Raw genomic sequence first — 24,771 nt, forward strand, 5'->3', positions numbered from 1 at the left:
TGCGAGTGTGTGTGTATGAGTGAGTATGTGTGTGGGCTAGTGCAGCATACCTGGCACTCCACTTTGAGTTTCTGTTCCTTCTGGAAGGCCAACGTTGAAGTGAGGACCGTTGAAGTGTAGCAGAAACAGTGCTGGATTGCATGCTCATCTGCCTCTGTGTGTCTGCAGCGGACAAGGCACAATAACACACACGCGCACGCGCACGCACACGCACACGCACACGCACACACACACACACACACACACACACACACACTGGTCATTCTCTGGTTCCGGCTTCTCAATAATGAGGATTTGCTGCGTTTTATATCACTGTAAACTGAAAATGTAAACTAAAATAATTAAAAGATTGGATACGTAACAAATGATCAGTTTATGAATTATGCACTGTTATAGATTAAACTAAACAACAGTATATACATCTGTTAAAATTACACATCTACAAATTATAATATTCATGAAAAGTAAAATGCCAATGAAACATATATGATAAATGTCTCTCTTGAGTCATTTTGCATAACGAGTACTTTTACTCGTGACAGTTAAAACAAGTTTTGCTGCTCTTTACTTTGCACTTTACTTTACTAAGTAATTTAAAGATCTCATGACGTCCTCCACCACTGCATTATATAGTTCAAACAATAAATGGGTTGATTGGGAAATGATCGTTTTTAATTGATAATGAAAATAATGATTATTTTGCAGCCCTACAACAGACGCACGATGCAGAGTTATTGACTAAAATCACGTGAAAAAAACAAACAAAATCAAACTCTGGTTTCCTGCAGGTGGTGAATGTGAGTGTCACCCTCCTTGGCAGCATTAAGCAGGCAAATGAAGACTGATGAATGAAATGATCTGCAGTGACCACGGTGTGATGCTGGTAATTGCTTGCAGTTTTCTCGCTTTGCCTACAGAGGGCAGTGGCACGTTATTCTGTTGATGTCCTGAGTGATGTGTTGCTGAAGGGTTTTATTTCCCTATCGTAGCAAGGGAGGCAGGATTTGACCCAAGCCTAGAAAAAGCACTGAGAAGCTCAATTTAAGGGCAATTAAGTTCATAGTTTTATTATTACTCAGTCTAGTAAATCAGGCTGTAAAATCATTTTCTGTTGTACCAGCTAGTTTCTTGCAGTCTAGATAGAAAGAAGTCTAAATTTCTGCAGCTAGAATGAAAACTAGCAGGAGTCGATTTCCAAAGACAATAATTTGGACACACACAGCAAATAAATCATCAGTATGAGACTCCGCCTCAGGAATAAATCCAACATCTAACTAATACGGCCTTCCTAACATTGCTGCAGACTTAATATTCAACATATGTATATATGTTGAATATTAAGTCTAAACATTCTTAGACTGCTGCTTTTGGGGTGCAGGATCATTATTTTTGTGGTGTATTCACATCATGTGTCTGAGTTGTGGACCTGTTACTGGTGTCACAACATGTGAACAAGAGAAGTTCCAAAAAACTCTGCTTGTGAATATGCACTCCATATGATGAGGGGATGCATATTTGTGATCTATGCCTCCACTAGGATCAGGATGACTGTGCTAGAAGCAAAGGATAGATTTATCACATTTTGTGCACAGTTGCGACTATAATCCCGCTGCTGTTACTATGGTAATGAGATGCCAGCTCTGTCATCAGTGCCACTGGCAGAGGGAGAAATTGCAGGACATGATCCCCTCTCATCTATCTTAGTCTTCAGAGAGAGAGAGAGCGAGGGAGGGAGAGAGAGCATGCAGAGGAGAGGGATTGTACTGTATGTGAGTGCAAGCATATGAGTGAAGTCTGTTTCGGGGAATAAAAAGATATAAAACACATTAATCTCCCAGCACTTAAACATAAGTATGGTGCCTGACGGATGGATGGATGGATAGATCGATAGATAGATAGACAGACAGAAACTAAAACAAAAAAACTTTCCTCACACTACCACATTGTTTCTTGAACAAACAGACACAGCTGGAGAACGTTTTTACAGACTTCTGTATTCAGGAGATAGCATGCACCATAGCTCCAGGCAGTATCACACACACATGCACACACACACAGACAAATGGATGCCAAAACATGGTGCCAAACCAGGCAGCCAAGCCACCCGCTGTCAGACTCATGACCTGACTATAGATCATCACATAGCCATCTGCATCGTCACACACACACATACACAGACATGCACACAGACACACACACACACAGCCAGACTGCGATTTGACACAAGCTCCAAAGTGAAGGCATCCGTTCCTGAGGGAGCATGCAGCACATTCTGCTGGTTTCAGTGACAACAGCAGCAAACTGTTCACTTCTAAAAACTCAACAAATCTCAGCTGTTGAGCTCAACCAATCAGGCCTACCCATCCCAAAATGACTGTAAGCCTCTGTCAGATAAATCTTTGTCTCTACCATGAGTCAGTGCTTCGGGAATTAGGAAAAGCCAAGTCATCTCCGACTGACATCCCAGCATTTTAAATATACTAAGTTGTAGTGATTTTAAAGGTAAGCTAAGAGGTTGAAACAACTGTTTTCACCGTAACTCTACTCAGCATGAAATGGTTCAACGTGAACTTATGATCACAAAAAGGAAAATGGTTCACGATAGCTGTCAGTTTGAACACAGTCTTTCACGTACATACATACCTCTGCCCACCCTGTTTGTTGAAGGCACAGGCTAGTGCCACCACCTGACCGGTGGCCCTGCTGGCCACTGGTACACAAAGCATGGAGGAGATTTCACAGCCCAGCATGCTGGACAGCTGCCGACGCTCCTCCTGAGAGGAAGAGAGGCAGAAAAAAAAATCGATTTCGAAATATATTTGGACTCATTGTGTATTTATCCTACTGTTTTTACCGAGCAAATGTCAATGTTCAATATTTGGATAGATACGAAAGAAAACGTCTCCTTACAGCACTGATGTCTTGGAGAGTAATTGACTTCTTCTTCTCGACAACCTGACCAAAGCGTCCAAACATCAGCTGAACAGGGGAGAGAGAAGAAGAGAGATAAAGAAAAAATGTATGATGAGGGCGAGAGACCCTGGAGATTATTTTAGAGCTAAAATATATAAATAAAGTTTTTTTATTCTGAGAGAATCCCCTGGCTTGTTAAAGCACAAATCTAAGGTGTGTTTTTGTGTCCTACACTAACTACTCTTAAGATTTCACAAATCATCTGGCGTGGGATACACGGTCTATTCACACCGTAGTGGAAAGCCTGTTAAATGTCATTATTATATGAATAATAATAATGCTAATATCTTATGTTTATTCTATTGTCTCAATCAAAGAGACCTATACACTGGGCTACTACACTCTGTTGAAGGACCCCTGTTAAAAATGGCAACAAACCCCCCTTGGTGTACCACCTGGTGTAAGAACCACAAGTGAATGAGTGAACGTTGACTGAATGAAGGCATGATGCACGTAACAGGGAACAAAGAACACGAACAGTCCAACAGATGCAAATAATGACAGAACAAATAAATGACTTTTCATGGGAATAAATGATTGTATTTGTTGGTCTCACCGGGAAGCTCATCTCCTCCTCCAGGACTTTGTCTCCAACTACCTAAAAGTCACAGAGTTCAAAGGTCACGGCTTATTTAATTGAGTCCTGCTAAAATGGTAGATGGCATTTATTTTGGTGTGTGTGTGTGAGTGTGTGTGTACCTGGCAGAAAAGCTGGTGGTTGTCCTCAGACACCAGTAGCAAACAACAACACTGCGAGTGAGTCTGCTGCTGCAGCTGAAGGAGAACACAAACACAAATTCAATCACAAAAAAAGCTCTCTTTATCAGACTCAGTCAGATTGTTTTTAAGGCCTCACTCCAAGATGTTCCTGAGCGAAGTCGAAGTGTGAAGATAAGATAAGAAATCAGTGGACAGTGGAAAATGACTGGGGCTAGCTATGGTGGGGCAAGAATTCAAGGTTGTCTTCATTGTTCTGCAGCAGCATCAAATTGTGAATAAAGACTCATTTCTATTATTTAAAAATAAATGTCTCACACTATAAAATTTGGAATGAATTTAGAGATTTTGAGAGAGGATTTATTTATAGTTTCACATTTCTTTTCATATATTCCCATTAATATTGCATTGTTTTACTCATGGTCATCTTTGATCAAACCTTCATACCGTGTAAATAACAGAAAATACATTAACATGCTGGGATTTTAACACAAGATCATTCTGTGAATATGAAATCCCATAAACACAGAGACACAGTCACATATACTGCAGGTGTCTGTGTGTGTCTAAAAGAAGGAGTGTGTATGCACTCTGCGCCTCTGCTGTGTGCTCAACACCTGCAGAGTCGCAACCAATTTTCTGCTGTTATTTGAGATGAGAAACATTCATTCATAGACTGAAATTCACGCTGAGGTGGGAACACACACACACACACAAACACACACACACACACACACCTGTGCCTGATGGCATAAATACTGTTGGTACACACGCATATACATGATCACACACCCACACACAGTCAAAAGAGCTGCGTTTCCTCACACATCATTCTTCTCTGTAATCCGCAGAGCTGGAGAGAGAACAAGCAGGAATGGGATATATACAACAGCAGATGCCAACACACCCGCCCCCCCAGACACACACATAAGCAGTCGACATGCACACGAACAGCACAAATCACACGCCACACAAAGCAAGTCGCTGCACCCACACATAATAACAAACCCCTCCCCCCAACTTTTTTTCCCAATACAGTGAATCCCATGAGGGCTGCCCCAAGCACTTCCCAACAATCTGACGATTCCTCAGAAGCAACAATCTCCCGCTCCATTTCCTCCCACCTCTCCTCCCTCTCACCCCCTTTTACTACGGTAACAATAAAAAGGCGAAACAAATCTGATTCAAAATACATTTTAAAACCCCTGCAGCCTTTTGCACCATCACAACTCCCACCCCCCCCCCCCCCCTTTCCTTCAGATGCAGGAAAAATACTACAAATTCAACGTTTCCCAACGACTCCCAACGTTTTAAATGCAGGGTGCACTTCTGCTGCAGTGTTGTTCAACCCCATGGAACTAGTCCTGCAGAGTCAAGGTAGCAGGGAAGGGCAGGTAGGCGATAGCTGTTTAGATCTGACCCTTTTCACAGAAAAATACCCTGATTTTTAAAAAGGAGCCGATTGCTTTAAACCAACTTTCATAAAGGAATTTATGTCCCCATGCATCAAAAGGTATCTATGTTTTCTGCTGTAAGAGGACACACATCACTGCTGCTGACGGTAAACGAGGTCCTTGTTCAAGAAAAATGAAAAGAGGGTGAAGAAAAGCACCAGAGTTCATTTCATTCAGCAATAGTTCAAGATAAAGGGTCAATATTTTAACTGCTTTTAGTTCTTAAGCTTGGAAGGGTGTTTGTAACATCATATTTTCAAATTATTTTTCTTTATGATGCATTAATAAAAATCTAAGGTATTATCTGTTGTTTGATAATATATATATTTTGAATACCTGAATCTCCTGAATCTCCCTGGACATTACGTATATTAGGGCTGCAAGTATGGTAATAATAATTCTGCCGATGTTTCTGCTGATTATTTTCTAGGTTAATTGTTTGTTCTCTAAAATGTCAGAATAAAGTCTAAATGTCCAAACAACTCCAAGATTACATTTTCAAATTGTTTCATTTTGACCAAAATATGTTCAGCAAATCCTCGCTGAAACCAATGAATGTTAAGTCCTTGATTTTTGATGTGGAGACAAAGTCTGACTTACCAAAACGTGTTGTAAAAAATTCAAAACAAGTCCATGCTCAATAAGTAGTATAAAAAAATAATCTTAGAAGTATGTGCGTACATCCAGTAAGGTTCTCTGTAACTTTGTCCCTTTGATGCAGTATAACCTTCAGATCTCTGTCCTCTCTCGCTTTATCCCTCTCGATCTCATATTTTCTTTATCGGTGAATAATTCCATGCATTTAAATTGTTGTCAGGTTTCTGCACATACTGTACAGCTGATAACTCCTCTTTCTGTCTTTTCCCCCCAACTAAAGCTTTTCCCTCACTGCAATAAATCATTACAGCTCTCCCTCTGCCTCCCTCCTTTTTACAGAAAGCCTCTCACATAGACATATGGAGGGGGCATGGTATGGGGAGACTATTGTGTGATAAAAAGCTTGTGGTACCGGTAATGACTGCAAGAAGGGAAGGATTTCATGTTTTGCATGTACTGTACGTCTTTAACTCAGTGTGCGTGTGCACAAGGGAGCAGGGAAGATCTCAACCACTTACATAATTGATGACTTTGAGCTGGAGAGAGGCTGCATCGAGGTCAAAGAGCTCACCTGAAAGAGAAGAGGGAGAGAGAGAGAGTGATGGGAGTAAAAACCAGAGAGGAGCAAGGGCAGATTGGCGTTAAGGGAAGACGGGGGGGGGGGGGGGGATGCAGAGCATGTACGCAAGTGGACAGAAAGCAATCCAGGGAGGGATGCATGGAGACAGCGAGGTCGGGGAAGGGTGAACGGGAACCGGCCAACAGAGGGACTAATAATGAAGACAAGACAGGGGAACGAGGGCTGCCTGGACTCCAGATGAAGACAGACGAAAAGAGCTGGACAGAGAAGCAGAGAGGTGAGGCAGAGGCTGGACAAAAAAAAACTGAGGAGACTGAAGCCAACTCAAATTTGCTTACAATTACCAGGAAGAAAACAATGTTGGTGAATGTGTATGTGCACAAGAACAGCATTAGCAAGTTCACTGCCATTATGCATGAGATTTCAAACAGTGTTTTCACACAGGGGCTGTCACACGTTCCTTGTGAAACTGACGGAGTCCATCTAAATTCAAAGAGCCACATTAACATACCTCACCTCAAATATACCAGTGTGACTGTGTGTGCGATTGTGTTTGCCTCACAGTTTTGTGTTTTTGTATACACGAGGTGTAGGAAATGTAAGATGTATGAGAGAGAGTGGAGGAGGTGGTTTATTTAATATGCCTTCATGAATGCTGTTAACAATTTGTGTGTGCATACCACAGAGTTGCAGAATGTTGCGGTCCAGTTTGCAGTAGTCCTGGTCTGAGACGTTGAGGTGCAGCAGTGCATTGTGGGACTGTATGGGAGAGGGACTGAGAGGAGGCCTCTGGTAGGACGTCTGAACAGCCTGGACTCGCGCACACGCCACTGAGGCCTGTGACGACATGCATGTGTGCAGAAACACACACACAAGCACCAAAGTATGTTGAGTTGAAAGTAAATGTGGGAGAGTAAATCATCAGACGAAATACTGTCTGATGCTTTCGTCTGGTCCTTCAGAGAACCGACAAAAATGAATGGAAAGGCCATGGAAGTACACATCACCTGTCTTACACAGGGCAATGAATGCAAAACACACATTATTGCTGAGATAAAACATTGATACGGTCTTTCTCGGACTGATGTGGGTGTTAACATTAACTTTCTTAAGAAAAGGAAACAGGCTTTCTGGATTGGCAATCTCAGAAATGTACAACTGGGGGGGGGGGGGGGGGGGGAAGTAATATTTTAGTTTTTTAACAAAAGACAGTTTTGTAGTTCTTGCACTATGTGCTTAAATTCTAACTTGCTGCTGTGATGACATTTTTGTGACTTTGTGATAATGAAGCCTTCTTGTGCTTTACCCTTTCTCTCAAACACGCTGATAAAGGCCCTGTGCCAAAACCTGTTCGTTAGCTAAATACAAAGCAAACTCTTCCAGTTAGTCAGCTACTGTTACCAAGCTTCTTATTCATTTATTTTTTTGTATATTTTTGACCATAAAAGACAGAGAAAGAGAGCGCTTACATGTTTCTCCAGCATGTTAAGATGCAGTTCATCCTGATCAGATAGTGGATTACAGCCCAGCTACAACACACACACACACACACATTTCATTACAGGTCAGTTTGTGCTGCCTCTGTGTTTTTGTTGTGTAATTTGTGAATGTTAAACAAAAGTAAATGAATACACGTATGTTATTCAACTGTAAATATCTACCTTTTCGTAAGGGAGGAGGTAACATTGTAGACTGCAGACTGTAGACTTTTGTTACTTTGGTTTATTAACTTATTACCATATTGTTTGTCCTTGAATGCAAGGACTCACCAGTAAGACAGCGATGGCCTTGTCCCGCTCCTGGTTCAAGAGAGGAATGACAAGAGCTAAAAGAAAGAAAGAAAACGAAAAAGAAAGAAAAGCATTCATAACAATAATACATTGATTCAAACACAACATATATTTATCGCCTCCTTTCATTGTCTTTCCATGTCCTTGTCTCACTCTTCATCTTATTTGGTTTTTCTCTATGTTCTAACACTAAATAGAAATATGCAGGAGAAATGAACATGGGGAAAAAACATCCCCAATGTCCTTGATTAACACTGCCTATCATTATTATTGTTATTTTCATTTGTTATTATCATCGGTGTAGTGCAGATAGCTAAAGCAGATCTTAATATAGGAAATAAGTTTGATCCTGGAGGCAAGTGTTGCTACATGTGTGGACAGCAGATAAAACAGCAAACAATGTGATGTGTTGACCACATTGGTACCCAACTAACTCTTATTTCTGCAACATCATTTGATGTTCACTTGTATTTATTAATCCACTGAGTGCAGAGCGGTCATGCATGTGTACTCTAGGATGTCTCCATGATTACGGTACAGAATGCAGAGTCTATTCATTGCACTCTATTCATGTTGTTGACCCTCATTGCTCTTGCCCAATTGCATTGCCCACGCAGCACCATACCTATCGTTCGGCAATCATCATCTCTTGTTCACTACTTCTCTCTCCACCTCCTTTCTTTAGTTTTTTCTCCCTCGCTCTGACATGTCTTAGCTCCTCTGGATACACAGGCGCAAGCTCACACACACACACACACACACACACACACACACACACACACACACACACACACACACACACACATGTTGGTCTATTTGTCTTTCCGCCGGCATCATTCTAGCTGTTGCGAAACCCTTCAACATAGACGGATGTGGGACAACCACACACACCTCTTCTGTGTGCTGGTAACGGTGCTGCGAGGCAGATTCTGTATTTCTCTGGCAGTTCGGACGGAGGAAGGCCGACACACTGACATCGCCTCAGCTGGTCCACGATACTCCTAAGAGAGAGAGACACAAGTTGAGTTCGACTCATAACTGAGAAAGACAATTACCTCTCATCAGTTAGAGTGAGAAATAGAAAGAGACAGTCTCTCAGGCAATGGGGAGACAAAGAGGATGAGAGGATTTGGAGCCAATGGGAAACCGATAACCAGCATTATAGAAACAGACACTTTGTGCTCATTGACACAAACCAAAACATGTCTGAATATAACTATTATTCATTGTTAAATTATATCAACTTAATACTGTCGTACTAATACAGAGGGCATCTGTGTTATGAGGCATTTAATTATTCTAGACTGACGACTGCCAAATGACACAAAGACACATACATTTGCACACACGCGCACACAACACACATGTCACTGCACACGTAAGTAAGCAAACACAATCAGACTTGCATGAATAAGGACATGGAGGACAAAAAGAAGGAACAGTTTCACTCATGCACACAGGTCAATTCATAATCTATGTGCTTCACATAATAATATACTGAACCCACACACACACCAGCAGTCCCTCCATTACATGCTCACAGAGTCTGAAATCCCCTCAAACCATCGCCGCCAAATCTCTGCATGGCGCATTGATTTAAAGTGTCCATTTGTTTCAGCTCACACAGTTTACTATGGTGACAAATACAGCTGACCTTTGTGTAATGTCTTTGTTCAAAGCAGCTTTTGTCCCCGACCATGACGCCAATTTATGGCGGGCACGGCACAGAGCAAAAAAAAACCACCCTGGGGCGTTATGAAAAACACTGTAATCTAGTTTTCTCTGTGCACATATGACATACCTATTAGATAATGCAATTTACAGTTACAGTTAGCAGCAGCAATAGACCCATTTGAATACCATACAGGTCAAGGCTGGCGGGGTAGGCGTTGTGTTCATTGTGCAGTGGGGGCCAATGACAACTGTTGGCGGCAGCAGCAGTAGCAAATACCTAGAGACGGACATTGAAATAGGCCACCGAGGTATAGTAGATGTGGGTGAGTGGGTGTGCATTTGGCACTCATAGAAATCAGATGATGATTAATTGATCTGGGTGATGCTAATGACATGTTCCTGCCTGAACCGCCGCTGTGAGCTCCATTTGACGTAAATGCTTAACCATTGTTGAGAAACACTGCAGCTCCTGACAGAGGTTTTGCAGATGACAGAGAACAAGAACGACACGATCAACAGCATGCGGGAAATAATTCCTCTCTGTTTTTAGGAGCTCAAGAGGCACTCCACTATAACAGTTATTTGTCTGTGTGTTTGTCCATATTTTTGTTCATTTATGCATCTCTGATGGGGAATGGCAGTAATTATGCTGGCAGGATTTGAATGTTGTCAAAATCATGATGACACATAATGGCAAAAAACATGCAAATTATCAATCATTTGCATGTTAAGTGGCGGCATGGTGGTGCGGTGGTTAGCCTCGTCACCTCACAGCAAGAGGGTTGTGGGTTTGAAGCCGCTGGCCGGTTTGCATGTTGTTGTGCAGTTGCATTGTGTATACTTATCACTGTATTCTGCATATTTTAGACCTGGACTGTGAGTTTACCTTGAGCAGTCAAACAATAGCTTGTTTGGCTGTGAGGCTTCAGTTATCTTGTCCACAACAAATAGTTTAGATGATGAACGATCATGGAAGCGCTTTTGGTTGGTGCATATTTGTGTGTGTGTGTGTGTGTGCCATGGTCCAGTTAATGGGCTTGTATGCATTGGAAAGTGGGCGGGAAAGAGGCTCAAACAAAGTGGCCTTCTGCCTCTCAGATCGGTTCATTGTGTGCGTGTGTGTGCGCCACGATCTTCATAACAGGCTTACATAAGCATGTGAATTGGAGGGAGAAAAGTGGCCAAGTGCCCTGTAGTTCTTTTAATATCCCCATTACCTCTAGCCTGCATGTGTGTGAGCACAGTATGTGTGTGTCTGTGCATACTGTATGTAATAATGTATGTATGTATGGTTTGTGCTTGTGTCCTTGTCTGTTTGTGTCTGAGCTTGTGTTTGTGTGCCGATGAGGTGCTGGGAAAGGGGTTCTTGTCTGACAAACAGACAGTTTCATTTATTATGTAGTGTTGGTTTTTGCCGGAGCCTGGACAGCAGGCGCAGTAGCATGCGGGGTTGTAGAGCTTCAGAGAGCACTTAAGAGTGGAAAGGATCGCGGCGTCTCACTGAGGGACCCCGGGCGCTGTCACCTCAGCTATTAGCCCTGTCACGCTTCCGCGGAGAGACGGATTGAAGGTGAGAAAGAAAGAGGAGCGCTGGGGAGAGGGAGGGGGAGTGCTTAGTGCTTTCTGTGCTTCATGGCTCTTTGGGGAGTAAGCAGGCTGATAGGTAAAAAAAAAAGGGACATGACAGACTAATGCAGTGTAGTGGGAAGGTGGATAGGATAGCAGATGAAGAGAGGGAAAGAGTTTGTCGGATAGAGGGATGTGTAATAAGGGGCGGGGGGGGGAGATAAAGGGAGTGTTTTCATGAGAGCGCAATAGATGTGGGAGATGAGAAAAAAAGCAAGAGGTTAAGGAACAAAGAGAAGTTCCTTGTGTGCCTTGATGATGAGACTCTCTCTTCGGCACTCCTGTCGCCGTGTTGATTGTGTGATTTGGGGCAGAGCGGCTCATAATCATTCAGGTAACACCTGCTTTTCCCACACAGAAAACAGCGTCTCTGTTTCCCCCTCTTCGTCTCTTCCTTTTTCTATTGCGAAACATCTGCGGCACACACACACACACACACACACAACGAGTACACACCTGATCTTTCCCTCCTGTGGCAGTTCATGTGGCGGGTCGTCAGATAACAGCCTCGAGTATCCCTCCAGCATGTAGACACATACACACTCCTGGAATAAAACACACACATGTATGTGCACATTCATTTGTAATCAGATTCTAATTAATTTGATGAGTGATGAGCTTCATCCATTTGCAAAAATGTTCCCTGGTCTTATGTCAGGGCAGGAGGCTTCTAGCTCCACCGCTCTGAATACCAACAGGAATCTTTCGGTTTTCAGATGATAAATCACAAACAATATCATTTACGTTTAGTTGTTTGTGCGAACTGTAGAGTGTGTGTGTGTTTGTGCAAATACCGTGCTGGGTAGCAGCTCGTGTATGCTGTCTTGGAGGGCCACTCGAAGCGAGCCCGCATCAGCAACCGCTGCCAGCCGCAGCAAAGCATCCTGGGGAAGGAGACAAGCAGATGCCCTGATGTCTTTTTGGTTTGTTTTCTATCTCAATGTGTGCCTCCAAAAACCTGAGGCTTTGGCGATGGGTTTGTTATTTTTGTGGGTACAAGTTTTATGTTACATCAGCTCTTCCCCAGATAGTTAGCTTGGCAAGCTGCGAAGGCCTCTGACACAACATCTAAACTGTGTCACACTCTGTAACGCATCGCAAGCTGCGCTTGTCGGAGGCACAAGTGAGATACTTCAAAATGAAATGAACTCAAACATTGTCAGGAATTGCTGGAGTTAGTTGTGCTCTTTCGGACCCTCAATGAATGTATTTGTTTAATGTTGGCACTGTGACAACCAAGCACTTGAAAAGAACAACAAACATCTCTGGCTCCCTTCTCTGCTGTCAAGAACTCGCAGAGGATCGACGCTGGAACCTGCAATCCTTTGTGTGTGTGTGTGTGTGTGTGTGCATTACTAGCGATAGGATGTATGCCTCGGTAAATGTCAAACTCAGTCTTCTGACCTTTCGCAATCATTTCTTGCCATAAACCACAAACCATCTGTTAGATTAATTTACCTTCTTCTCCACATCACATCACACACACACACACACGCACGCACGCACGCATGCACGCACACACACACAGACACACACATCCATTTTTTGTTTTAGCTTCTAACATAATCACAGCTGGAACTGTGTGCGTGTTTTTGCTTCATAAAATTTCAATTTAATTTGATTGATTACATTTCTTTTTTTACCATTTTATTTTTTGATTTGCTGAATCACTTCCATTGTGTTGCTGTCACGCAATGCGTTTTGGGAACTGAAAAAAGTCTTGTTTTTTAATTGAACACGGCACTTTTAGAGCTCATTCAAGGGGGATTTTAAGAGTCACTGAACCTCCCCAGCAAGCAGAATTAGAAAATCGAATCCTCCAATTACTTCCAAACTGAAGCATGTCTCTACATTTTGAATTAAAACAGCAATGTGATTTCATCACACAGTTTTCATCTGAAATAAGTTGAAAATACAATAACAGAGTGCATCTTTAATACGGCAAGAGAAGGAAACTTGGCTTGAGGAGTTGTAGCATTGATTCACAACAAATAAACTGTACACACACCGCACTGCTACAGTCACAGCTGTAACATTACTGCTGACTTCATACTAATCATCACACATGCTTTCTTTCTCGACCAGACGCGCGCTAACGTTACGCCTGGCTTGCAATCCTGCAATATTACTGGCAGAAACCCCGATACCAGGCAGACACACAACTGACAACTTCACAGCTAAACTGATTTAGCAACATCGTGGCTGCTAACTGTCCCTGACGGATGAAGTGGGGACATCAGTTGCCTGTTTTGCGCGCGCAATGCAGCTGGCAATGAATGGATTTAAACTATTTGTGCGTCATTGCAGCTGGGCAGCTTGCTACTTCAACCACAGCACCCCTGCACGCAAGACGCTAATCTTGTCGCTCAAAGGTTAACGATTGGTTAACAAGGGTCTGCTGTTCAAAATTAGCATCCCAAGTATCACTTTTACTCTTGTTTATCTCCTTCCAGTCTCCTCCACACCTCTCTCATTTTCCTTCCTGCATCTTTCTCTCAGAACTTGCATCCATTGTCCTTGTGTTCCTCCACCACTCCTCCTTTCATCGGGGTGTATTCTTTGCTGTTGTCTTTATCTGCAGCCTTTGTAATCACTCGGAGCGCGCTGACATTTTGAAGGGCACCTGTGATCAGCATGACTAACCCTGATTCCTTTCTCTCTTTATCTTTATCAGACGCCCTCTCAGACACATGCAGACACATGTTCCATCATCTCTTCTGTTTACCATCTGATAAAACAGTAATCTAAACATTTTTTAGTTATTGGGACTGTCTCCCTCCACCGACGTATTACTCACAAGTTATCTTTCCCTGAATGTGTGAACCACCTTTCCTGGTGTTGGCCTCTAAACCAAGTACCTGCTCCCTCGATCCCCAACCAGCTAAACCTTTTAAAGCTGTCTGGCCATATCTGGGACTCACAAGGCTGAATATTTGTAGATGGTGAAAAAACGTTATTTTAATCGTGCTTTTCTATTCCCGACGACCACTTCCCTGATGCGCTGTACATAACAAGCCAGCACTGACACACCGGTGGCAATTTGGGGTTCAGTATCTTGCCCAAGGACATGGAAACTGCTTTTGACACCAGATCACTGTGTAGTCGTAGACGGCGTCTCTGGCCTGGCTTTCTGGTGTGGGTTAAGTCCTTCTTATCCTTTCGTCTTTACTTTCGGTTGCTTTGATTACTTCAGGGCTTGCACCTGTTATCTGTACTATTATTGTTCTGGCAGGTTGGTCAGAATATTGTCTTTATCCTCTATCATACCTTCTAGTCGTATTTGTACTTACTGCAGGTTTTCAATTGTAGGCAACAAGGCACATAGAGCATTGAACTGCTCTTCTCGTGCAAGAGCTACGCTCAATTTGCTCTTCAAGAGGGCACTTAAGCCTTGATCATCTGAGTGAAGCTGCTCTGCAGAAGGTGTAAAAAGCCAAGAATATAGTGGTCAGCCCACAGGTATGACGGTATGGAAATTAGGTTATAGAGAAGAAGGACTTAACTATTGTACAAGAAAATGCAGACTTTCTAATAAATGTAGGCAAAAAATAGAAATTCAGGTAAAAACTGGACCCAATCATTCAATCTTTTCCCTGAACTACAGCAGTCATAAATCAGAGTTAATAAAGAGAGAGGCAGACATTTGAAGCATAACTCCGGGAGGACAACTCACTGAAAATCTTAATTAAGTCGACATGGACAGAGCTGCTAGCAGGATAAAGCCAAATCAGCTCTGTATAATGCCGATATGATTCCCTACTGAGCAGATAGGCCAGATCATATTTGTGCATTATTTCTGAGGTGTATTTCAGCTGCTTTGGCTGCCTGGTGAGCAGATTTGAGTTTTTTTATATATAGAATAATACAGTGCGTACTATATTGTTTCTTCTATATTAACGACAACCTTCATGTCAATGCCTGAAATATGTTGTAGTATTTCAAGCTGATTAAAACAAGATGATTTCCCAAAGGTATTTGACCCAGCTCTGTTAGTACGCTCTAATGTTTTCTGTTTTTTGTTCGCTAATGGTGGATGCATAATTACACAAATAGATATATAGTTGTATTTCGTGATGCGGGATCTGCTCTCTGAGAGGCTTCATATTCAGCAGGAACCAGAGAGGTCTGGAATACAGTAATAATACTATTTATAATATGAATACAGTTAATTGTATAGCACAATTCATGCATAAAGTGCAACACAAAGTGCTTAATATCAATATCGATTATCATAACATTGATGATAAAACTATAACAATAAAGAATGCAGGTGAGTGCTGAATGTGGGCAGCGTCAAGTGGGGTCAACGACCTCACAACGGTAACAGAAGTTGAACTCCATGCGATGCGGAAGATGCCAATCTGCATTGCCACTGGAAGCAAATGTCTTATTTGCCCCTTCGCTCCCACAGACTAGAAGTGAACAGGAGGCAAAAAATTAGCAATGTTAATGTCACGCATGTGTGAGCGTGTCCGACACGAGACAAAACAACCACAAGGTAAAAACACTTTGGGAAAAAGCAATGGTAAAAAGATGTGTCTTCATATTTTTGTGAACGTGTGAACAGAGCCCATAAGACCTTCAGGCAGACTGACATAATTAACAAAGGCTGCATTTTAAGAGGATGGAGATAGGGGATCTAAGGGACCTAGCAGGCACATATCTTATCTGTCGGACAACCATGTCAGACAGATAAGATGGGCCAAAGCTTTACAAAACAATGGAAGAATATTGAAAAGAATTCTGTGACAGATGTAAGGTTTGCTTGGGCTTGTGTGAAAGCTGCCAAAAGACCAAACAAACAAACAAACAAACTGAGATCTCCATAAAAGGTCGGAGCGGTGCGTTTGTGGTGTGACGAACCAACCACAGGATTGTATGATAGCACATACGTGATTTTAGCATGATATCAACTACGACTAGTAAATCCATCTGTTGATCGTGAAATCTGTTCAGGAAGAGATCTTATTGATCCGTATAAGGCCATTTGTTTAATCTATTCATGCAAATAAACTTGTATGCATGTCAGCGCATGTATTTCCCCTGATTAATAAAAAGCTGTTAAAACTGCTGTGCTTGAATCTGACTTTGTCCGTTCATTAAACTGGATGGATGGAGTTTGCTCAAGTCAAGTCAAATCCCAAATTTGTCTCAGAAGGCTTTACAGTCTGAACAACGTATGATACCATCGATCCTCAGACCCCCATGAAAAAAGGAGGAAACCGCAGGAAGAGTAACAGAGGGTAAGTTCCTCTTCTAGGGATAACAGATATGCAAGCTGTGTGGACAGAGCATAATATGGAGAGACAGAATGACAACATTGGGTAAAGGTTTCAGACGTATCAACAGTATGTATCTCAGTTGATGTGGCTGTAGTTTATTTGGATCAGAGGTTGCTCAGGCAATACGAGATGCATTACTCAGAGGCTGTGTTCTTTGCAATGACAGATGGAATTAAATCAAACACAATTTATTTTTCTTGTGCACTCCCATCCTTGGATCAAAACTGTTCATCAAAGTAAATGGCATCTATTTATTTTCTACTGACCCTCTCCCTCTGCCGTCAATAAAAATGACGCACAACCCCTTTGAAGTTTTCTATAACTGAGGTTGATATTACACAATACAAACTCATCTCTGTGAACACAATCAAAGTGTTCCTGCAAATGATTCTACGGTCATACTGTATGCTTTCTGTCACATAAACATGAACCTGTATTTGGAAAATCTTCAAAAGCTGGTTAGAAATTCTACCAGATGTCAGTTGTGGGAATGTTTCCTTATTATTTAGTATGGGAAGCACACGATAAGGGTTATATTCCACATTATTCCACAGCATTATTGAATACTCCACTCTGATTGGTCAATTCTGGCATTCTACGGTCTGTTATTTCTTTATAGCAGGTATGAAGAACAGACTGTTGCTAAGGACGCAGTTTTGATCTCTGTACACGGTAAGAGAACTATTCTTTTTAAGCAGAAGCAATACAATAATTTTTAGATCAATATTTTGTGTCAAATTATTACATTAAAACATTTATGTAGTGTAACTTCTGCAATGAGGCTTTTGTTTTCATTGCAATGACATGTTGCCCATTCGAAACTATTTTACAAAATATTCACGCAGCAAAACTCCTTCTCATTACTTTGTGCTTGAGTACATTCATAAATGTATTGAAGGTAACACATTCATTTGAGAACCATACTTTAGATTAGCCAGCTGGATACTAATATTCCAAATTGGCCACATTAGATAAAGACCAAGCTTAGCTAAAGACTCGACCGGAAGGATTCGTTTAAGGAGGTAATTGGAGCCTTCGGGGTAGCTCCCGTATTTCTTATCTGCTGCATTGTTCACAGAGTAGTCTGTAGCCAATCTGCATGTCAAGAGCTTTGCTGTTCAACCTTGATCTAACAGCAAGAGGATGGAGGGTAGAGGAATCCAACTTGCCACATAATTCGTGGCATCCTCCCTCACGCCCATAGATCTTTATGTAAAACCAACGAATTACATGCTCGAACTAGCTCCTTGGTGTATTTCAGCAAATCACTAGCTTGCTCACCCCCTTACCTGCTATGTGTTTAACCGTGGATGTTTAAGTCGACAAGAGACCACTCTTTAACATTTGAGTTAAATTAATTACTGATTGATTGTTGTCAGTTTGTCAGTCGCTAGAGAGAGAGAGGAGTGAAAAAGGGCAAATGTAAAGACTAAATGACTGTCTGAATGTCTGCTTTAGAAAAAGACAGACAGAAGCAGGGACACACGCACACACACACACACACACACACACACACACACACCTACACACACACACACACACACACACACACACACACACACACACACACACACACACACACACACACACAGCATGGCCAGGCGGAGGCTGGTAGTGTTGCAGTGGGTCCTGGTTGTTATTCCAACAGAGCTGGGTCTCCAGTAGCATCACTAACATACTGGAGACACATGCACTGTAGAATACAGCCAAGCCATGATGACGGGCCCCGCCATGTACGTACGTACACACACACACACACACACACACACGTACACACACATACACACGCCCACACACAGAGAAGTAAGTGAAGGACTGGAGGTGTAAAACAATAAAGTGATGCTGCTATGGCGCTGATAAGGCTGATCTAACACACTAACAGGAGAAACAGGTGCATCATGAGGCTGCCGCTTAATTAACCATCTTTACTGTGTGTGTGTGTGTGTGTGATATTGAGAGATATTGAGAGAGAAAGATATTTTTCTTGAGTTTTGAGGGAAACCTATTGAACTGAGACAAGCCAACAGCCCATACTTCATAAACATTTCCTCAGCATGACTCTAGGGAAGTGGATGACAGACAGAAGAATGAGAAACAGAAGTTCAGACCTGAAAGAACAAGTTGAATGGCAGGAATTGACAGACTAAACCAGCGGAACCCGATCCCATGAAGACAGAAAACCGCTCACTGATGAAATTCAGACATCGATCAGAGGAGAGACAAGAGAGGCCAACAAACCCAAATACAACAGTGAGGCGTCTCTACTGTATTTCTGATCAGTGTAAGTCCAATCTGTGCTTGTGTTTCCCAAACTTTTTATCTAGGGACCCACTTTTAATCTATAAATCGTGAGAAGCGCAACATTTGTGGGTAAATAATATTTCACTAGCTTAGGCCCCCACCTCGGCCGGAGCGAGCCTTCGTCGGATGTTTGGGGTGTTGAGGAATGGTTGGTGGAGATTTGGCCTGACGCGGTTTGGGGGAGGCTTAGCTGAGGATCCACTGCGGCTCCCGGGCCTTGCAGACCCCCCTGATCTCCATGGGATAGGAGCATGATGACTATGGGGGGAGATAACCATTAACAAGAGGGCGGGAGGGTGGGGTGCAGTTTTATCTCCAAAAATAAATATATATTTTGGAGGAGTGAACACAACAGGTGAACTAAGGAATTCTGCGATTTATTTGGCGACCCTAATTAAATCTCCTCCGACCCATCTGTGGGTCGCAACCCAGTGTTTAAGAATGACTGCTACAATATATCACAGATCTAGAATACAGATCAATCATTCATATCACAGCTGTTGTTTGTCTCAATAAGGCGTCATGCCGTTATTAAAGCCTGTTGCCAAATGTCACATGAGCTCATCTACGTATAACCAATCCAACAACATGGATTTGATGCTTTAAAACTTGACGGTTATATTCTGGCTGTAATGAATGCTGCCAACTCTCCTCCCAGTCTAAGGCTATTTTTGCATCTCCAGAGACAGCGGCTCTCCTCTGGTCTCACATTTAATTAAAGAAGAAAAAGATGGAAAGAAATATAAAGAAATAAAAGAAGTGAGCACAGCAGATTTATAACCTGATTTTAGTGGAGATTGTGTTTGCAAACCTGGGTAACACATTCTCTTATTGGTATCTTTGTAAAACACCAATGTATTGGGTTCTGTAATTTCCTTCGATATGGAGGTTTATGTGTGAAATATGCAAATGTATGGAATGCACAAAGGATGTATTTTATGTAAAACAAACAGTATTAGGTTTTTGCTTCTTGACAACCTGCTTAGAGTTATTCTTCATTTATGTTTCTACTATAACTTGTCTTGATGCATTTGTGTCTTCTGTAAATTGCCTTGTTGTTAAAAGGTACATTTGCCTTGCTTTGCCTTTATTGGAGCTTTTCAATTCAAATTCTTTTTTTGACTTCTTGTAGCGCACCAAAGGAGTGTTTTCAACAATGTTTTCTCGATTTGTTAAAATGTCCCGCTAGCAGTGTTAGGATACTCGTGTACACGGGCGACACTCTACACCCGATTCCGTCGGTGGCAGAAACCGATGAAAACGATGAATTACTTTAAATTCTTGTAAAGTTTTAAAGTTGGAGTAATAATGGTCTAAGCTCCCATAATGTTTGAGTGGATAACACACAGTGTTGCTGTGGAGTCAGTGAGTTAGCTTTGGGCAACACCTTTAGCCCTTTTTAGCCTGTATTTGTTCGTGTTTTGGCAAAACAATAGTTAGAACAGAGATGCTGATATCCCTGTTAAGTGTAAATTGTGCTGGATTCATCATTGTTTTGATAACATATTGTATAATTGTATAATATTTGCTCTTTGAGTACTGCTGCAGTAAAATGCTTAGCACATTGTCCACTTTAAATGGCTGTGATTGTTCTCAAAGCCTCCTCTCAAATGTCAACAACTGGCTGTTTTAAATATCATGGCCGCTCAAAAACTACCTTGTGAGAATGCAGCAGATGTGTTGTGTATGATGCATAACAAACGAGAGACAATGATGCCAGAGCTCATCTTCGTTCTCTCTTTCCAGCAGCACTGCTGTAAGGTGCTATTCAAAGCTCCGGGCAGGACAGAGAGTGATGGGAGTGCACAGGAGAAAAACACCAATTCGTTCTCATTCACACAAGCTCCGGCTGGGAGGCCACAATAATGTCTCCATTCTTCATCATCACCTTCATCAACCTTTCCCTCATCTGTAGCTGAATCACACTCTTCCTCTTTGTCACTCTGTTCTCTCTAATTTTTTGCATAGTCTCACTATTCACATTTTTCCCACCCCCTCCTGTTTCCCTCTGTCACTTTGTCACCTGTCTGTTTCTCCATTTGTCCCTCACATCCCATTATGTCCCTTCTCTCTCTCTCTCTCTCTCTCTCTCTCTCTCTCTCTCTCTCTCTCTCTCTCTCTCTCTCTCTCCACTGCAGGTGTTTGACAGTCATACTGTCGTCATATGGCTGCTGTTCTATTTTAATCGGACTCTTCTGTTCAGGAACAGACACCCACATGGTCTCTTCTCTTGGCTCCTTTTCACTTTCTATTGACTCGTTTTATCCACCAGTAGTTGTTTTTATCCATCCATCCATCCATCCATCCATCCATCCATCTATCTATCTATCTATCTATCTGTCTATCGTACATTATCTTCTTAACATGTAACTGATATGACATTATTGAAAGGTAAACAATTAGAGTAACAGTCTGCTTCTGTCTGTCTGTCAGAAGATGAAGGATTGATTTCAATCCACATATACATACAGCTGCACACATGAAATTAAACCTCTGCATTGAACCCACTTGAAGCATTTAGGAGCAGTGTGCTGCTGTGACGCGCTCGGGGAGCAACTTGGGGTTCAGTGTCTCGCTTAAGGACAGTTCAACATGCAGACTTTCTTTGTAAAAATGGTCAGACAAGGAAACAATGTTGCTGCCTAGGAAACTGCTTGCATACTAGACAACCAAATTGCCATGGATACAGATATTTCAGTTGCCATGCAGCTCAAATGCAGCACTTGATAATGACTCTATGGCTCCACGGGTAGTTTTACACAGAAATCCCTTTGAAAAGATGGCGCCGCTTTATTTTACAGCTCTGGAATTTCCTAATCATTTCTTGTATATTTCCTGTAGATAAAAATACAATAACATTAAAGTCAGTTTGAAGCAATGTATTTGAGTTAGGTGTGTTTTCCAAGGGAATTTCAATTGGAAGAACTGCTGCATTTACTGTACAAACAAGTTCCCCGGTTAATTTGAGACTTACCACTCGAGAACAATGACAACTTATGTTGTTGAAAGTAACAAACCCCCCCGAGCAGCCTTAGTAATTGTGACGGGAGCAAAGGAGGAAGTAAGGTGATGTCATTATGGAGCGACAAAGGGAGGAGGTCGGGGGGGGGGGGGGGGGGGTGAATGATGGGAGAACAAAACACTGGACTTTGGGAGACCGATGATGGTTTCCCAATCCCGTTTCTGTTGTTGCCATGATGACGAGCTACCCTTCACTAAGTACTTCTTTGAACTCAAACAAATGGTCTTTCCCTAAACCTAACCAGCTTGTGTTTGTGCCTAAACCAAACCTCAACTACAGTGTTGACAACATAAAGCACATTCATTTCCTAACAGTGATTTGTTTGGAAGGTACAAATGACGAGGGCCTGCTGATCAGAAAGCGCTTGTATATCAAGAGAGTGTCGACAAACATGTTGTCAATTAATTTGCAGGACTATTTATTATGAGAAACGTTATCCTCTATATGTTGAATAGTGTGCCTGCTTATAGAAAGATAAGATACGCGGTCAACAGGGGACGTCTATTCTTCAGCGAGAACTGGAGGTAAGTTTTAATATCTGTCAACAATAGTGGGCGACTGTGACTCAGTGGAGAGCAGAGGATCGGCGGTTCGATCCCCGGCTCCGGCTCTGCTAGTCGCATGTCAATGTGTCCTTGAGCAAGACACTTAACCCCAAAATTGCTCCCGTAGCTGTGCCTACGGTGTAGAAATGTGATAGAATCTGAATTGTAAGTCCATCAAAGCGTCTGCTAAATGACTGTAATGTAATGTAGTATGCTACAGTAGCTGTTTAGCCTCGAGGACTAGAACATTAACTGTTACTTGAAAAACTGCTCCAGCTGGTCTTTCTCATTGGCTATTATAGTCCAGCTCGGAAAGTAGTAATGTTAGAATCCAGATTTGAATTCCGACATATCAAACATGTTTAAGACTGGATCCGTAAACGCCTAACATTGCCAGATAGTCTGGGCCAAACATCGGTCCCAACCGAGTTCCCGGATCGGATTTCCCGCCCAATTGTCGGGCGAGTGAATCAGGGTGAAATCGGCAAAAAACTTCTTTGAAACCTCCCTTAACTTCAAGGTGGGATAGCAAGAAGTAAAACAGCTGTAACTTAAATAACAGACCTGCTGAGACCTGAGCAGTAAATATGAAAGGTGATATAACACTCAGCAGCAGTGAAAGAAACTGTTATGGGAGATTTCTTTATCTACCTCACAATTCAGTCACAAAGTCATCATCACTGATGCTATTAATAAATGTAAGTCTGAGAGACAGCCAACGTACGCAATAAAGGCTCAGTATGTTCACATTAACCTGCCAGCTACATCATAACTGGAACCAAATAAATGACTGTGCTCTGCACTGGGGGAGAAATCTGGAAACAAATCTACCGTATCAGACTTCTATTGAACTACACTGTATTGAACTATACAGTGATGAACACTGTCAGCTTTATCTTGTAGGCCTGTCTATTGTCTTTATTCTGCATTACTTCCTCACAGCCAAATCTCCTGTAGCTCTCCATAATGGCTGCCAGCAGATTTAAGACGCATCTGTAAATGTTCCCTCCCTCTTTGTCCGTCTTTCGCTATTATCATCGTCAAACACTGAGAGCTCAGAGTGTTTCTTCTTTGTACACGAAACAGGAAGTCAGGAATACCTACACACACACACACACACGCAGAAACACAGGAAGGAGAGGTGTATTCCGCTCACATGTTCACACATTTGTTATTTTAACCGCGGAGCCTTTCACCCAACTCTAGCCTCCTGTTTAACACGTCACTGTGTGAAAGGCTGTGTGTGCTCGTGTACGTGAGATCCCACTTCAAAGTGTACACCTGGGCAGCTATTGCACATGAATGCAGCAAATTGATAAATACTAATTAATTATATTGAATTATAAACACAGTGTGATTAGCTCAACCAAACACACACACACACACACACAAATGGAAATATGCACAGGTGCAAGCTCACAAATACGATTTTAATGATTGAATGACGTGCAAAACATGAAATTTAGATGCAAAGAACACACACACACACACACACACACACACACACGCGCATACGCAAGCACATTCTGACCAAGGTGATTTGATCTAAATGTTTTGTTGTACTGTATTAATGACAAACAAAGGCTGTGTGTGTGTGCGTGCACTCTGTTTTTGGATGTGTGCGCAGGTGCATTATGCCATTGTTTAGGGGTAGAATACATTTCCTGTTAAAAATTCCAGGATGGACTCCCCTCTGGGAGCTTCCCTGTTTATCTTTTCAGGAAAACACACACACACACACACACACACACACACACACACACACACACACGCACACACACACGCACACACACACGTATGCAGGGCAACACAATGCCTCAGTCTCCTGATGTTACCTCTAAGTCTCCTTGACATTTAGCTCACCTCTCCTTTCCCTGGTTTCCTCCCTCGCCCGCCTCTCCCTCTGTTCGTCCCTCTCCATCTTTTGTCTACTGGGTCATCTGATGTCCCTTTACTCACTCCTCTCCTTTCCCATGACCTCTTTTCCTCTTCTGTGTCTTTAGCCTAAAAATCGTAGGTCACCTTGAGCAGTGTGTGTGTGTGTGTGTGTGTGTGTGTGTTGGAATCTGTGATAGAGTACACGAGTACTGAATGCACACAGCTCCAAGCTATGGGAGGGAACCTCAAGTCTCTAAAATAAAACGCCTAGTGTGATCCTCAAAAGTGGATATATATAAATATTTTAAAGATTCATTTGTTACTGTTCTAGT

At 42.2% G+C, this 24,771-nt stretch overlaps 1 protein-coding gene across 1 annotated transcript in view; it reads right to left on the bottom strand.

Moving 5' to 3' along the window:
- pde2a (phosphodiesterase 2A) overlaps positions 1–24,771 on the bottom strand; it is a gene marked incomplete at its 5' end in the record, with an annotated part of 130,819 nt that overhangs the window by 13,430 nt on the left and 92,618 nt on the right. The window contains 12 exons of the mRNA XM_079271566.1: positions 51–162; positions 2,644–2,774; positions 2,911–2,979; positions 3,530–3,571; positions 3,673–3,747; positions 6,260–6,312; positions 7,002–7,158; positions 7,791–7,850; positions 8,091–8,146; positions 9,003–9,112; positions 11,868–11,956; positions 12,206–12,295. Coding sequence (XP_079127692.1) covers positions 51–162; positions 2,644–2,774; positions 2,911–2,979; positions 3,530–3,571; positions 3,673–3,747; positions 6,260–6,312; positions 7,002–7,158; positions 7,791–7,850; positions 8,091–8,146; positions 9,003–9,112; positions 11,868–11,956; positions 12,206–12,295 — 1,044 coding nt within the window. The remainder of the gene's footprint in view (positions 1–50; positions 163–2,643; positions 2,775–2,910; positions 2,980–3,529; positions 3,572–3,672; positions 3,748–6,259; positions 6,313–7,001; positions 7,159–7,790; positions 7,851–8,090; positions 8,147–9,002; positions 9,113–11,867; positions 11,957–12,205; positions 12,296–24,771) is intronic.

This window comes from Melanostigma gelatinosum (genome assembly GCF_949748355.1).
Source record: "Melanostigma gelatinosum genome assembly, chromosome: 7".
Classification (NCBI taxonomy): domain Eukaryota; kingdom Metazoa; phylum Chordata; class Actinopteri; order Perciformes; family Zoarcidae; genus Melanostigma; species Melanostigma gelatinosum.